The following is a 14078-nucleotide window of genomic DNA, read 5'->3' as shown; positions in this document are numbered from 1 at the left end:
GGGCCCTGCCGCGGGCTCGAGGCGCGGCGCGCGCCGCCCGCCCTCACCCGGCACACGGCGGGCGGGCCCACCGCGCCTCCCGCGGGAGGGGGGGGATCGGGGTATGGGGGTGGTGAGGAGGAGGCGGCCGCCAGCCCCCTCCCCCCCCGCCTGCCGCCGCTAATGGTCAGCTCTGCCAGGCGTGCTGGCAGCGCCCCCCCATCCTGCTGCCCCGCGTGGTTTGCTCCCCGGGGACGGGCAGTGCCGCTGTCGTGTGTCCCCCCCCCGCTGTCCCCGCATTGGTTCGTTCCGCCGGGCAGCCAGACGCACGAGCGGGCAGAGAGGGAATCCCCCTGCGGCCAAGTCTCGCGAGACTCCCCTCTCTCCCCTCTCCCCAGCGCCGCGCGCTCTCGCGAGACCTCGCCGGTTCCCACGCCGGGGCTGTTGTGTCTGAGGGGAGAGCCCGGGCGCTGTGCGTGTGTCTCCCGCGCTCTGCGCATGCGCGACGCCGTCCCGGGGAGGGGAGGCGCGAGGGGAGCGGGAGGAGGAGGAGGAGGAGGAGGAGGAGGAGGAGGAGGAGGGGAGGGAGGGGGGGTGTGTGGAGGCAGCTCTCGCGAGAGTAGGAGTTTTGGCGAGAGTTTGTGGAAGATGGCGCCTGTTGTGACAGGGTAAGTGCGGGGGGACGGCGGCGCCGCGCCGGGAGCGCCGCGCTCCGGGGGATCCCCGCCCGCCGCCCGCCCGGGCCCCGGCCCCGCCGCCGCCTCGGGGAGCCCGGGGGCGACCTCCGGGGGCCGTGCGGGCGGGTCCCGGCCAGCCGAGCCCCCGCCGGCGGGGTCCCCCCCGGCTGGGCGCAGCGCTCTGAGGGGCGCGGGGCGCGGGGCAGGGCCCGCGGGGCTCCCCCCGGGCTCCCTGAGGCGGCCCGGCCCTGCCCCCCCCCCTCCCGGCTCCGCCGCCTGAGGGGCTCCGGGCTCGGGGCTCGTCCCCGCGGGGTCGCCTGGGCCCGGCCGTGCCCCCCGGGGTGCGGGCAGGCTGCGGGTGCTGCCGGCCGGGCAGCCCCTGTGTGGGGGCACGGGGCCGAGCCGCCCCTCCTCGCCTCCCCTCCGCCGCTCCCCGGGCTCTGCTGGGCGCCCTCAGCTCCTAACCCCGCACGGCCAAGGGCAGCGGGCTCCCCGCCCCGCTCCGCCGCTGTGTGTCGCGACAGGCGATAGCTGCCGACACTTGTAGCCATGCTCTGGGGGAGCTGATCGCGGCTGCCCCGCTGCTCCGTGTGTCCCTGTAACCAGCGGCACCCCCGGAGCCTCCTGCAGCCCGTGGGTAGCAGCAGGCACACGGCTGGCACGCAGCGTCCCATCGCCCCTGCGGGGTTACGCGGAGTGTTGCTGCCCTTGCCACATCTTGGGCTCTCCTGCCTGCCGTAAGGGCCGTGCCCTGAATTTTGGAGCACGCTGGACGCGTGTAACCTCCTATCTGCCAAGGGAAGGGACAGCAGGAGAAGAGCGGGCCCTGCCTGCGCTCCACCTGGTTGTTCCGAGTGACATTGTGAGGGGTGAAAGCACCGCCGAGCCCGTCCAAAAAGTGGACCTTATTTTGTGGCTTCACACTGCGCCTGTGACCTTCTGCCTTCCCCGTGGGATTACATTGTCTCCAGCACGGGCTGTGTGGTTAGGGAGCGCAACAGCCTGCTTGGGGGTGGGGTGGAGTTGGTGGTGGATGCTTTTGTTCTCGTGGAGAAGGTAGCATTATGGTATTTTGTTGTTTTGGTTGGCGGCAGCAGTGTTTCCAATTCCTCGCTCTTGTCTGTCAAAAACTATATCGAAGCTCGTGCCTGATTTCTCTCCTGATAAAGGCATCTTGCGGCTCGTACACATTTTCCCAATTAAATGTTCTTTGGTGAAGCTGGTCGTATTTGTTATGGTTCCTGCAGTGTGCTATTTTAGAGGTTACAGTTGAAAGAAGAAATGCTTTTAAAGTTTGCTGCAAGTGGTACTCTGTGTCCTAGTTAGCAACTAAGCTTTTCCACGTTTCTGTTAGTTTACTCATCTGAATATTTGGGCTCCATTTCCTTCTGTTTATTGATTATTACAGGTTGGTCAGAAATGTTCTCGTGTCTGTGACGTTACAGTCAGCCTTCGTGGAAATACGTTAAAATGCTGAGAATGACAAACTCTGTATTCTTTTTTTTTTTTTTTTTAATGGGCGATCAAATTAAAAAAGCATTTTAACAAGAATACAAAACACTATGTATAGTTTTGGGTTTTAACCCTGGAGTTACTGTTCAAAACTTCTAAGTTGAGTAATTCTCTGAAAAAGTTGTCTCATTTTCTTATTGTTTATTACTTTCTACATTGATAAAAAGAAGCATGTTAAGATTGGCTAATGTTGTAGCTAGATTGTATCGAGGAGCTTGGGGTCTTTACGTAGGAACAGTTTTTGGGCTACAGCTGTGGTGCTGCGCTGTTTGTGTACGTTAGCACACTCGACGCGACTTGATGATACTCCAGTAACTGACTTTTTTTTTTTTTTTTTTTTCCAAACAGTCAGTAAAAATGGTTTTTCTTTCTCGGCTGTTCTGCAAAAGCTGGGTAGTGAACAGGGGAAAAAAAAAATGCTTGAAATTAAAAAGCTGTAAGTGGAGTCTGTAGTGCCCAAACACTGCCTGGTGTTTGAGTGGCGTGCCTTTCTTACGGGTGCTCAAGTTTTTGAGATAAAGCATATGTTTTTTCCGTAGCCAGTGTAGGCTGCGTGTGAAAACACAGCTTTTCCTGTGAAAGCTGCACGCCTAAGCCTAAGTTATGGTTTGTGCAGTGCTGGGTGGAATAGTAAGAACTTACTGGAGTAATTGTGGGGGGGAGTCAGGGTACGATACCAGTTTATTACCTGCAGCACGTTGCATGCTTTGTGCATCGCGAGGAACGGTTCGATCCAAACAGCTGGTGTGTACGGGATGGCTGAAAGCCCACGGTATCAGACCTGGGTCTAGTAAGGTACGCAGAAACAGTGGGGCAGTTACTGAAAATGAACTATTTGGAAGGTGATTTTAACCGAAGCAGATCATTTATGGCTGCAATAATAGGATAGTGCTTGGGGGTTTTGTGGAGCGTTTTTGGCTTGTGAGCAGTTCCAGGAAACTCATTGTTTTAACATGGCAAAATTAAGGAAAATGTTAACTAGAGTTGCCCGTTTTGGGTGCGAAGCACTTCTCTTATAGTATCAGTAGCTATTTAAACATATCTTTAGGCCTTGATTAGCTTGAAAATGGCTGTGGTAAGCCTAATGCAACAGTGTGACAATCTCTGCTCTTCAGAACTTATTTTAAAGTCATTTTAAATTGACTTAAAAAGTGGAGTGGTGTCTTCTGTGGCTCACTATGTAATCTGGGACAACCCACTCTGTAAAATGCTAAAAAAATAAAGCAAGAAGCCATCGCCAAAAACCTTTGCAAAGATTTCTGTACTGGCAAGTGAGGAATAAATTTAGAAATGGTAGATAAAAACGGTAAATGCTAGCCATAAGTACTTGATTACAAGTGAAAGCCTTTGTAATAGCAGTAAGCAAGACAGTGCTTGGGTTATTTTTCAAGCAGCTTTCAGATAAACCCTGAAAAAAAGACAATAACAACGGCACAGGCTTCTCCTGGGGACAGCGTTCTGCAGAGGCTCCATAGACAAGTGTTTTAGTAACACACTTCTAAATAGCAGGCTGTTAGGTGCCTGAATTAGTCACCTCGAAGTTGGGTGGTGAAGAGGTGTTTCCTGAACACTGAACGACTGAAGGGTGAGGGAAGACGCCGCAGATCTGTGGTGGCACAGGAGAATGCTCAGCACCAGGTGGAAACGTGTCAGGGTGCTCGCTGAAAGCTGCCCCCTCTGCGTCCCGATCAGTGGTGTGAGGAGGGGACTCAGCAGCACGGGTCTGGAAGCAGAGGGTGAAGCGGGTGCTGCTGGGGACGTGGGAGGGGAGGAGGACTCGAGCGACCTGATGTTGGTCTGAAAAAGCAATCTGGAGAGGAAGGTTCAGAGTAAATAAAGCAGGGTCAGCTCTGCGTTTTGGAAGATGAAGAAGGCTGCTTTGGTAGCTGGGATGTGAGCTGGTGTGGTCACAGGATAAAATTTAACCTACTGAAGGCATATCTTAGCGACGTGGGTCTCAAAACCTATAGGTCTGAGGATGTATAGAGAGCCATGGTTTGAGGGCTGATGCTTTAGGAGTCCCAAAAGGCAGCGACTTGCAGCGGTGGAAAGGAGGCTGGAGCAGTGGCAGGGCCCGTACGGCCGTGTTTTGTCTGGGCTGGGGCTGAGCTGATAGCAAGGCATCTGGATGGACAGGCTGGAGGCGCCAGGCGAGACGTTAGCTCGGGCAAACATCGCAGATACGGCGTAGAAAGTGTGTTTGTGATTTGTTAGCAGGCAGCGGCTTCGTGTGGTACTGGGTGAGGTGGAGGGGACTGGGAAGGGATGCGAGACAGAGGGCTGCTGCGGAGCTCATAAACCACCAGAGGTGAATGGGGATGCTCCTCCAGAAGGATGTGCTGAAAGGGAAAAAGAGAATGATAAGGGCTGAGTCACGAGAGGAACCACGCCAAGGGAATCAGGGAGAATATTTCCGGCGAAGAAGTGCTGCCGATAGTCCGGGTGATTGGCAGGGCTGGCGAGATAAGAGCTGCACCTGGATCCGGAGCGGTGGCCGCAGGAGGTGTTCCTGAGAGCAGCGTCCGTGGAGCTCCAGGGCTGGAGGATGGATTGTGTGGACTGCAGGAGTAGGATCCGAGGAATGGGATCTTCGGGCTACAGTTTTTACTGTTGCTGGAGGTTTAAGCATAGTGCTTATTAAGATTTGAGTAATAGCATAACCGTGGCTATTGTGCTGTGTGCGCGCACATGATGAGGGCTGAAGGTTGTTGGGAGAAACTCATTTACAATCAAATGAGGGGATGGTTTTGTGTGACTAACATTTAAATCACGATCAAGGGGCATGTCAGCGTCTTCATTCTGGCTATTGGGAAATCTCTGTGAGCACTGTGTTCCTGAGAGAGTCTTCTGAGATGCCAACAAATGCTCTTCTAACCATTTGTAGGCTCGGTAGGAGCGATTTTATGACGTTAAGCTCTCGATTAGGATTTTGCTCCCATTGTTTATTCGTTCTTTTAAGTAGCTCTTAGTCATTTCGGACTTGCTGTAGTTGATGTATCAAGGAAGGTTTGAAAATCATCTTTGTAGAGCTTGATTTCTCTAGAAATAGGCTGTAGTCTGTCTTAATAGGCGTAACATGTTTTGGCTTTTTAAATCGGTACTTAAAAGGCGGAATCCTTTACCAGTATCTCTGTGCAGAGAGAGCTCTGATTCTCTACTATGAATTACACAAACGATTTGTGAGTGGGAGAGAACACTCTTTCTTTCCTCTGACTTGCTACATTCTACTTTGCAGCAGTAATTCATTCTAGTTTTTTATCGTTATTAGGACCTCAAACGATTTCTACATTTAAAAAGAGCGCACAAAGAAGCCGAAGTAGCCTGCAGCAGCAAGGGCTTGTGAAAGCTTTCTGAAAGACCTGCTGCACCTTCATGTGCACGGGCTTGGAAAAAAGCTTTTAGGAACTCATTATTGGAGTTACTTAAAAGAGTACAGTTACGGTATAAAGAGTATAGTTAAGGTGGGTGCACTACATAGCTATTCTGTGGGGTTTTCTTTGGTAAAATTGAGCAGAGAAAGTGTAGTTTTAGATGTGTGAAGTACACGCTTAACACAAACAAGCATGGGATCTTATGCAATACATGTGAACGTCTGTGGGGAATGGAGGACGTAGTTGATGCCACATATGAGCTTCACATGTGGAGAGCAAATCGTGTCAGCAGAATTCTCAAGTTTGGGGCCATCCTTTCTCTGCTGATCACCCTGAGTGCTTTGGCTGTTAATTGCAAGCACGTTATTAGCTGACCTGCATGGCACTGCGATGTGCTGAATCACTGCCTCCCAAGAGCATTTCCCAGGGAGGGCGTACTTCTAAGTGCTTTTTGTTTTATTTTTAGTTTACATTATTGTGCTATTAAAAGAAGAAAAAAAGCAACTGAAGCATCTGCCTGCATTTAAAGGGTTGCTTATTTTTTCCTGAGTGCTTAGATAAAGAGGGGGAAAAGGTAAACATCACTAGCTGGATTGTGGGATGAAATTAATTCTGTGTGCACAACTGGGAATGCCTTTTAAGTCTGTTATTTCAAGGCAAATTTACAGTTATAGATGCAAAATGGTGCTTCTGAACTTACTGAGGTTTCATTTTCATGTAAAATGCTTATGATCTAATATCGTACATCTGTCATGTTCGTCTTGAACATAATTGCAGAAAGAACTAAGTAAGATCATGTGAGGCAAGGAAGTAATACGGTGTTACGGTCATTCCTTTCCAGCATACAAGCTCAGAAGAGGAAACAGCTGATAAATTTCAAGAGAAAATTATTAATAGAAAGTAGCAATTTCCATATCATTATATCCTTACTGAGTCGTGGAAAAGTAAACGCGAGGCACGGAGTTTGACATTATCTCATTTCCTGGGGTTCTGCTTGTGTTGTGGTGCTTTTTACTCATAAATCGCGCACGCGAGAGTGTGTGTGTGTGTGTTTTGTGGTTGCTACCTTTTTTTTTTAACATGTGAAGTACCCTTCCCAACCTGAAGAAACTTTCTTCGCCTGTCTGTGTGTGACATCACAGGCCACTTTTCGGGGCCAGGATATAGTAAGCAATTTAAAATGATCTCGTTTGCTGAAAAAATGCTCCGTACTCTTCTGCTGCGGTGGTTAACCAGCCAGCGATACACATCTTCGTGCCTGTAAACGCGTAAACTACGTGTTGGTGGCGGTAAACTCTGTTACCAAGAAGGGAGAGGAGATAGGGGTTTCAGTATGCACCATGTGAGAAATCTCTTGATTAAGACTGAGTTTCTACATCTTTACAACACGCGGAGGCTGTAGCTTTGCAAGGATAAGCGTTTTCATTTCCAGTTTCATTTTTTTTCTATTTTTTGAAAAGTTTGATTTATCTATAACACTTTACCACTAGTTACATCGGTGTTTTAGGGTTCCAGTAACTCAGGTGGTTCAGTGACTGACATGATGCTACAACATGATTTATTCTTTCTAAAGTGATCTGAAAATTTCGGTCTGCAGCATGTATCTACAGTAAGCTTGTCGAGCTCTTTTTTTGAATGCGTATTTGTACGTAAGTCCTTGAAAACTTTCCTGTTGAATTTAAGTATGCATTTCTGTAATGAACACTTTAAAGTTATTGCTGCTTTACTTGGAAAACATGAAGGAATCAAGGTGGTTGTATGGAAGTATAGCTTTCCTCCTTTTCGTTGCAACTGTACGACTGACTTGCATGAAGGGGCATTTAATCAGCGTGTCCAAAATCCAGAGCACGTGTGGTGAAAGGCAACGAGCTGCGTTGGCAACTGATCCTTTCTGACTGCTCCATGTGAGATCACACCTGTTACTTCATTTAATTGTTCTACTCCTGGTAGCGAGGTTCAAGAGTACATATTGCAATGGGTCAGCGTTAATCTAATTATTTATAGTTACTTGAGTAGCAACACAAATATTTAATTCTATTTAATTTTCCATTATGAGCACAGAAAAACGTGGGCATCTTTCAGTATGTGCCAGACAACAGTCTTTCTGCTGCTGTTCTTGATAAGATTGCTCGGTCTGTAGAACATTTCATCTGTGCTTTTTTATAACTTGTACTTGTGGCGTATTTCCAGTGTGTGGTGCTTTGGGAGATTACCAGGAAGCCTGGTATCAGAAGGAAACTTGATCAGGCAGCCATGAAATTCAGAATTCTCTAAGCCTGACAGAGGGAATCGAATTGTGTAAATTACTGGTCCCTAATTTTTGCCGGGCCATAGTAACAGCGCAGAGTAAAAAATACTCTCTAGGCAATATCCTGCTTTCCTTTCCCTGGCAGCTCTTATTTTAACTCTGTAATTCAATTTTGGCTGGGAGCAGTGGCAGAGGATCTTGCAGGCAGCGTTGCTTTCGCAAGCTGTAGATTAGGAACTGCCTGTGTAGAAAATAAGGTTAAACTTGTTTGCTCAGCAGAACAATTTGTGAAACAAAGCTTTTATCAGGTTTTGGTACAGTAGGGGGAGTCTCTGCGATGGGCTGCTGCCGTCCCTGCTGTTTTGGTACGATGGGACCTTCACACAGGAGGTCTGGGCAATCCGAGGTGCTTGTGCTTGTTCTCAGCTTGTGCTGTTGAAGAAGGGATCTAGGGCCTGGCATAAGAGAATAAATAATAATTTAAATTGGTTATCTTATTGTTGTTGTTCCAGCCGTCTGTGGAAAAACCCGTCGTGTCCTGAACACGACAAAACATGTGCAAAAAGCCAGTGACTTGCCAAGGTCAGACGCAGGGTCGGTGGAGAGCTGGAAGCTCAGTCAATGTCTCCCGGCCCCCTTCTCCTTGCCCTGGGGGGCCATGCCCTGATGGGTTCGCTGCGTTTCAGCAGGTGGCATCGTGTCTTCCTCCCTCCTGGGTCACAGAGCGAAAGACATCGCACTTCTTAGGCATTCAACCTGCCTGACAAACGGATGTGGTAATGAAGATGAAGTGTGGCTGTGGCTGTAATCAATGTGTCTTGGTAAGGGTGGGGGATGCTGGAACAGAAAGGTGCTGCTCTGACATAGCTGGGCCATATGGGGCACGACCAGTGGGTAAAGGCAAAGAAAGAGTGGTGCTCTGGTGGGCTGGAGCCATGCCTTCAAGCTCCAGAAGAAATTATTCTCTATAGGTATTTATTTTTAAAATTCGAAGTCCTTTCCTGCTTTCCAACTCAGCCAGCCAATGCTGGCTTCAGTAGCGAGTGTAAGAATTCAGCAAAGAAAAAGTTGTATTGAAAGCCTGGTATTATGCTGCGTGTGTGTGTGTTTCTTTTCACGCTCTTTTAGTTTTGTAGTAGATATACAGTGATGACTAGTAAAATCCTTAATAATGTAATATCTTCCAGAAGTGAAGGGGATATAGCAAAACTATTCTGGATGTGTCTTTTGTGTCCAAGTATTTTTCTGGCCAACCTTTTTTCTTTTGCTGTTCAGTGCTCCTTTGCCAGCACTGAGTCCTGGGGTGTTTTTATTTTCCTTTTTGCATTCCAATTTACTTTTTTTAAAGATTGCCGAGTTGGTGTTGTTTTTGTTTTGTTTACATGTGCATTACAAACCTTCCGTCAATAAACTGTGCTGAGCAGTCAGTCAAACGAAGCATTTGGGATCAGGCTTCCTCTTTGGAAGAGGCTGGTGGCACATGGCACGTTGTGACAAGCTGTGTCAGTCAGCACAGATGATGCTAAATGAATCCTCCTGGTGATGTAAAAGCGAGGTTTTGAGAGATGGTTGGATAAGCACTGAACTTACACGGGTGGCTGTTAGTTCCAGTATTAAACGTTTTGCTGCTGGGTGTGGAGGTGAACGTGATGGTTTATTGGTAAGTGTGATAGATGAATACTGTATAGATGAAGAAAAGAGAGAGCTCTCCAGCTCTGGAATGTATTTTGATTGTAAAGCTCATCAGAAATAGGAGAATTAAAGCATAAAGACTTATTTTCCTATATTTTAATTATACCAGTGTTGGCCAAGTTAGTGTTCAGTTTTGATAACACGGTAAATAAAACCTGTGTTTGCAGTGCTTATGTTTTGGTAGTAACGCTCTCAAAATACTGAGAACTGCGTTAAAACAAACACGAGAACTGCGCTAAAACAAACGTCACAACTTTCCGTATTTTTATTTGCAATGGGCAAAATACCTGTGTTTCACAATAGCTCACAGACAAAACAAAGGAATGGTTACGAAACGATGCCTTAAAAAAGGGCTCGTTGGGAAGTTTTGCTGACAGCAAACTTGCTGAAGTGGTAAGTCATGCTTCGGATGGCAGCAAAGGAAAAATGGATCGGGAGCTTACAGCCACGTCCAAGTGCTACAGGCTGCTAGAGAGCAGAAGACAACTCTTTTTGTTGGATCCCTTGAGCTGGAAGGAAAATTGTTCTTCCTTCTTACTGGCTGCTGCATTGACATGGAGCTTTTGAGACAGCAGGAGACAAAAGCTGACCTCAGAAGATGTGCTGAAGGTGCCTGGTGAGATGGAGTTTGAAGCCAATGTGAGTGTTCATTGAATCTAGGCTGAATCTTCACATGGGAATAAAATGTACAAGAAAACTCTCCAGACATACCCTGAGGATTTCCTGTGTTCATTTGGATACTTTTTGGATGAATTTTTTTTTAATACCACTCAGTACTGTACAAACAAAAAAAATGTTTCTCTGCTGTTTCACCTTACTGCTGTATGGCACTTCAAGTTAGCAGGAGACTGGTTTGACTCATCAGTTTGCACAGTCCTGAAGGTCATGTTGCATCAGTTCACATTTGGAAGTTTATCTTTTTCAGTTAGAACAGTTCTCAAAAAAAAGAAAAAAAAAAAAAAAAAACAAAAAAAACACAACAGACCAAAATTTTCCGGAAGTTATTAGGCAGCGATGAGTATTACATCTGGAGAGATAAGAGACTTCTTCACTTACTAGAAGTCTTCCTATGTGCTTCTGATACGCAGGGTTCAAGTTGTGGATGTGGTTGTTTCATGTACTTTCTTAATACAGATTTTACTGCTTACACCTGTGATACCATTTCTGTTTTTGGTATTTTCCTGTGTATTGTCCTGATTTCAGGTGTTTTCCTTCAGTAACGACAGTGTTTTCCCTAAGATGAGAGTTACTATCCTAGCAGCGTCCCACTTGCTGTCCCAGCTAGTACTTTCTCCTGTTTGTTTTGAAATAAGTTGAAGAATATTTATAGGCACTGCTTGGCATTCCTTTCCTCGAATTTGAATTCAGACTCAGTCAATGTTTCCTCTTGTTTTATATATGAAGTATTGAGATTTTTTTAAATTATTTTTACCTAGTTACTTTCAGACTTGTTCTTCCCTGAGTTTTGTGACCAGATCTCAACTAATTTTGCTCCTACATAGCCCTTTTTATGGATCATCGCACCATAATATTTTTTATCTCCCCATTTGTTTCTGTGAAGTTTCTGTATAAGCCCTGTTCTCTCTGCTCCTGGGCAGTTTACGTCCAGTTGCCTTTGTTCAGAGCAGAACTTCCAGAGGATTTCTAACTGTGCTGTTCCCTGCTCTGGATCCATCCCAGTCTTTATTTCCCCCCAGCTTCTGTTATTACTGGCCCTGTAAGACAGTGGGGAAGTCACTTACTGCTTAACCAGTATGATATGCTAACAACTGCCTGCTTTAAGTCAAGTCCAAACCCTGTTCCTTGCTTTTGGGAACGGGGAGCTTGGCCAGATTGGTGTCCTCCATCATGAAAAAAGGCGTCTCTAATGAGTGCTGGTACACTGCTCGTCTCCGAGATGAAGTGCCCATTCACAGAACCTGGGAGAATCAGGGACAAAACAGATTCAAGAGCCTGAAATGCCTTATGTAGCAAGAGACAAAATATGGATACGGAGCAATGAGGAGAATTAAGCTGTAAAAGAAAAGCAACAAAAGCTAATAATGTGAAGGCGGGGAGTAGAAGTAGTGGAGGATCGCTTTATTTCAGAGTTATTTATTTTCACTACCCTCCTGTCTTTTGGCATATTGCAGTCCTCTTCCCCATGTTCAAAGTGTTTAGGAAGCTGTTACTGCTTTGTTCTCCTGCTCCTCCAAGGATGGATAAAATATAACTGAATGACTGGAGAGTTGCTGCAATCAGTTTCTAGCGGCATTGTAGGACATGCATTGAAAGGTGGGAAGGAATGGGACACCTTGTTCTTACTAATATGATGTATTTCTAAAGCCACAGAGCTGGGAGAAAGGACTGCTTCTGAAATGCTGAAAGTAAACAAAGTAAAACTGAGATCAGGTTTGGAAAGCTAAATTCTGTAGCTAAGCAGTGCCCAAAATGCGGGTGCGTGCAGCGGATAAGCTTCAGTTCAGGTCGTTTGTTATACAGCTTTGTTACAGAACTCGAGTTAATATTTACTGTACACAACATCTCTCCTAATTTAGGATGGCTTAAAAGAGTATGTGTAATTTTCTCAATAAAATTGCATCTTTCTTTTTGCCTGGTTCGCTGGTTCAGTACATTAGTTTTGCTTTTCCTAATACCTTTTCAGAACCTTACAGAAACTGTATTCATACGGAGTGTTTTAATACAGGTTAAAAACCAACAGTTCAATTGAAATATTTATCTTCAACATTTGTTCGGATCAGAGGAGGAATCTTCAGTAGCTTGTAGATTTTGTGGTGCACGTGTCACGAACTTGCCTACTGCTGCTCCGTCACAAAATCCACTCATTTTTGAGGCTAACATCAAGATGTCACTGCAGGTGGGGTGCAGCAATGGGCCCTGACTTCTCAGCATTGAGCCTTCTGCCTGTTTACTCTCTGGCTAAGCAGCTCATGTAGCCCTTTGGCTTAAAGCAATCCTCCCCCCCCGTTTATGTGGCAAGAGAATTCAAATAGGGATGTCCTGCGGACAGCAGAAGGGAATAGTGGTTCTGACCAGCGAGCCTTGATGTGTGCAACCTTTCTCCTTCGCTAAAAGGAACCTTTGAAAATTCCGTCTTGCAACACTGGATCCTAATTGCAGAAACAGGAAGCAAGCGCTTAAGCTTTGTCCCAGATCTCCATCGCTCCTTGTGACTGTGGCCTCTTCCTTTTTTCAGCTGCCTTCTTAATTTCTGCCTTGGAAGCCAAAAGTAACTTCATGCTGCTCTCCGAAGAGTTGAGTCATTTATCAGTTTCTCCTTTGCCAAATATCTGTAATGGAATCCACTAAACTTTCTTGGGCCTGAGGCCATTCGGTGCATTGTCCACTTGCTGTTTGCCTTTCCGTCTCGTTCCTCTCGGATCTGTGCTGTACGGCGCCTGCAGTTAGCGGTAGCTGTTAGAAACATCTTGAGGATGCGGAGATCAAAGTGCCCCTGCTCTTGGCATGGTCTCGTTCCTGTAAGGAGCCTGTACTCATCTCTAGCATCTGCACACTTCATCTGGAGGGTGGTGTACGGGTTCAGCACACTCGTAGCAGTGGCCCTAGTTTACCTGAAATGCTGGGCTGTGTTCATTATTCAGCCCCAAAACAACTGGGGTGACTGCAGCTCACAGGCCCTATCTGTTCCTTCTGGTGTGAAGGCAAATGTCTTACTGAGTTCCCAAAGCTTAGAAACACCTGGGGCTGTGCTGCATGGGACCAAAGCACAACTGCCGGCACCCTCAGAAGCTCTTTCTTTATTTAAATCAGCTTTCTGAAAAGCAGCGACGTGGCCAGCGGAGCTTCCTTGTGCTTTCCCTTTTGGTTGCAGAAGGGCTCGTGTTATCACGCGGCACTGGACGGCTGGCTGAGCCCAGGGAGTATCTGTGGCTTCCGAGCCGTGCGGTTTGCAGGCTTTTAAAGTGTCACTCTACTCTGACACTGCCTTTCCTGGCGTGTCAGAACTGCCTTTTAGAGCTGGGGTAGGGTGACCTTTCAGGGCTGGTCATGCTGATAATGCCCCGGTGCCTCGGGATTCTCCTGCGCATCCCGTGTAGCCCTGTGTTATAGCAGAAATCTCCCTCGGTCTCTTCTCTGCCCCACTGGCCTCCAAACACATCCTTTGCTGTCTACAGCATGCTTGGACCATGTGAGGCGACAGTTATTAATAAAGGCTGCGTTCATTCCTGGCATCAGCATTGGGTCCAGAAATCCCCCGAACTGAAAATAGTCATAGACAGGGAGGACGTTTCGGGGTGAGTACAGTCAGGCTTCTCTGCTTCTTGCCTTCCTCCAGCTGTCCATGAAGCCTGCTGCTGGAGACCAGCACGTGGCTTGCTGGACCCTGGGCTGTACCAAAGCAGTGTAACCCGTATGTCCCCCAAGAGTGGGAGCAGAAGGCTCTCAGTGTCAGTGTCAGCTCTGCCCTTCTTCCTCCTCACTGCCTCTCCTGCTTTGCAGCAGCAAAAAGGGGACCGAGGGAAGCAGAGGGACGGTGCTCAGGGCTGGGGAAGGGGCTGAGCTGTGCAAGGACGAGGTGGGTGGTGATGCACATGTGTCTGCGGGGGCTTTCTGCTTTTCTTTTCACTCCTGCTTCTC

The 14078-nt window shown here is 47.6% G+C and overlaps 1 protein-coding gene across 2 annotated transcripts in view; it reads left to right on the top strand.

Annotated features, from left to right (window-relative positions):
* The first annotated feature begins 594 nt into the window (after positions 1-594).
* Positions 595-14078, top strand: part of RBPJ (recombination signal binding protein for immunoglobulin kappa J region) — a 56560-nt gene continuing 43076 nt past the window's right edge. The window contains exon 1 of one of the 2 annotated variants that reach the window (XM_082758918.1): positions 595-647. In XM_082758918.1, the coding sequence (XP_082615044.1) occupies positions 628-647 (20 nt within the window). In that variant the 5' untranslated portion in view covers positions 595-627. Of the gene's footprint in view, positions 648-2859; positions 2964-14078 lie in introns of those variants that run through there. The other variant, XM_082758919.1, reaches the window with a different exon arrangement.

The sequence above is a fragment of the Aythya marila genome (assembly GCF_965140915.1).
Source record: "Aythya marila genome assembly, chromosome: 4".
NCBI lineage: Eukaryota > Metazoa > Chordata > Aves > Anseriformes > Anatidae > Aythya > Aythya marila.
The sequence above is the reverse complement of the archived record's forward strand: the minus strand, read 5'-3'. Positions and strand labels throughout refer to the sequence as shown.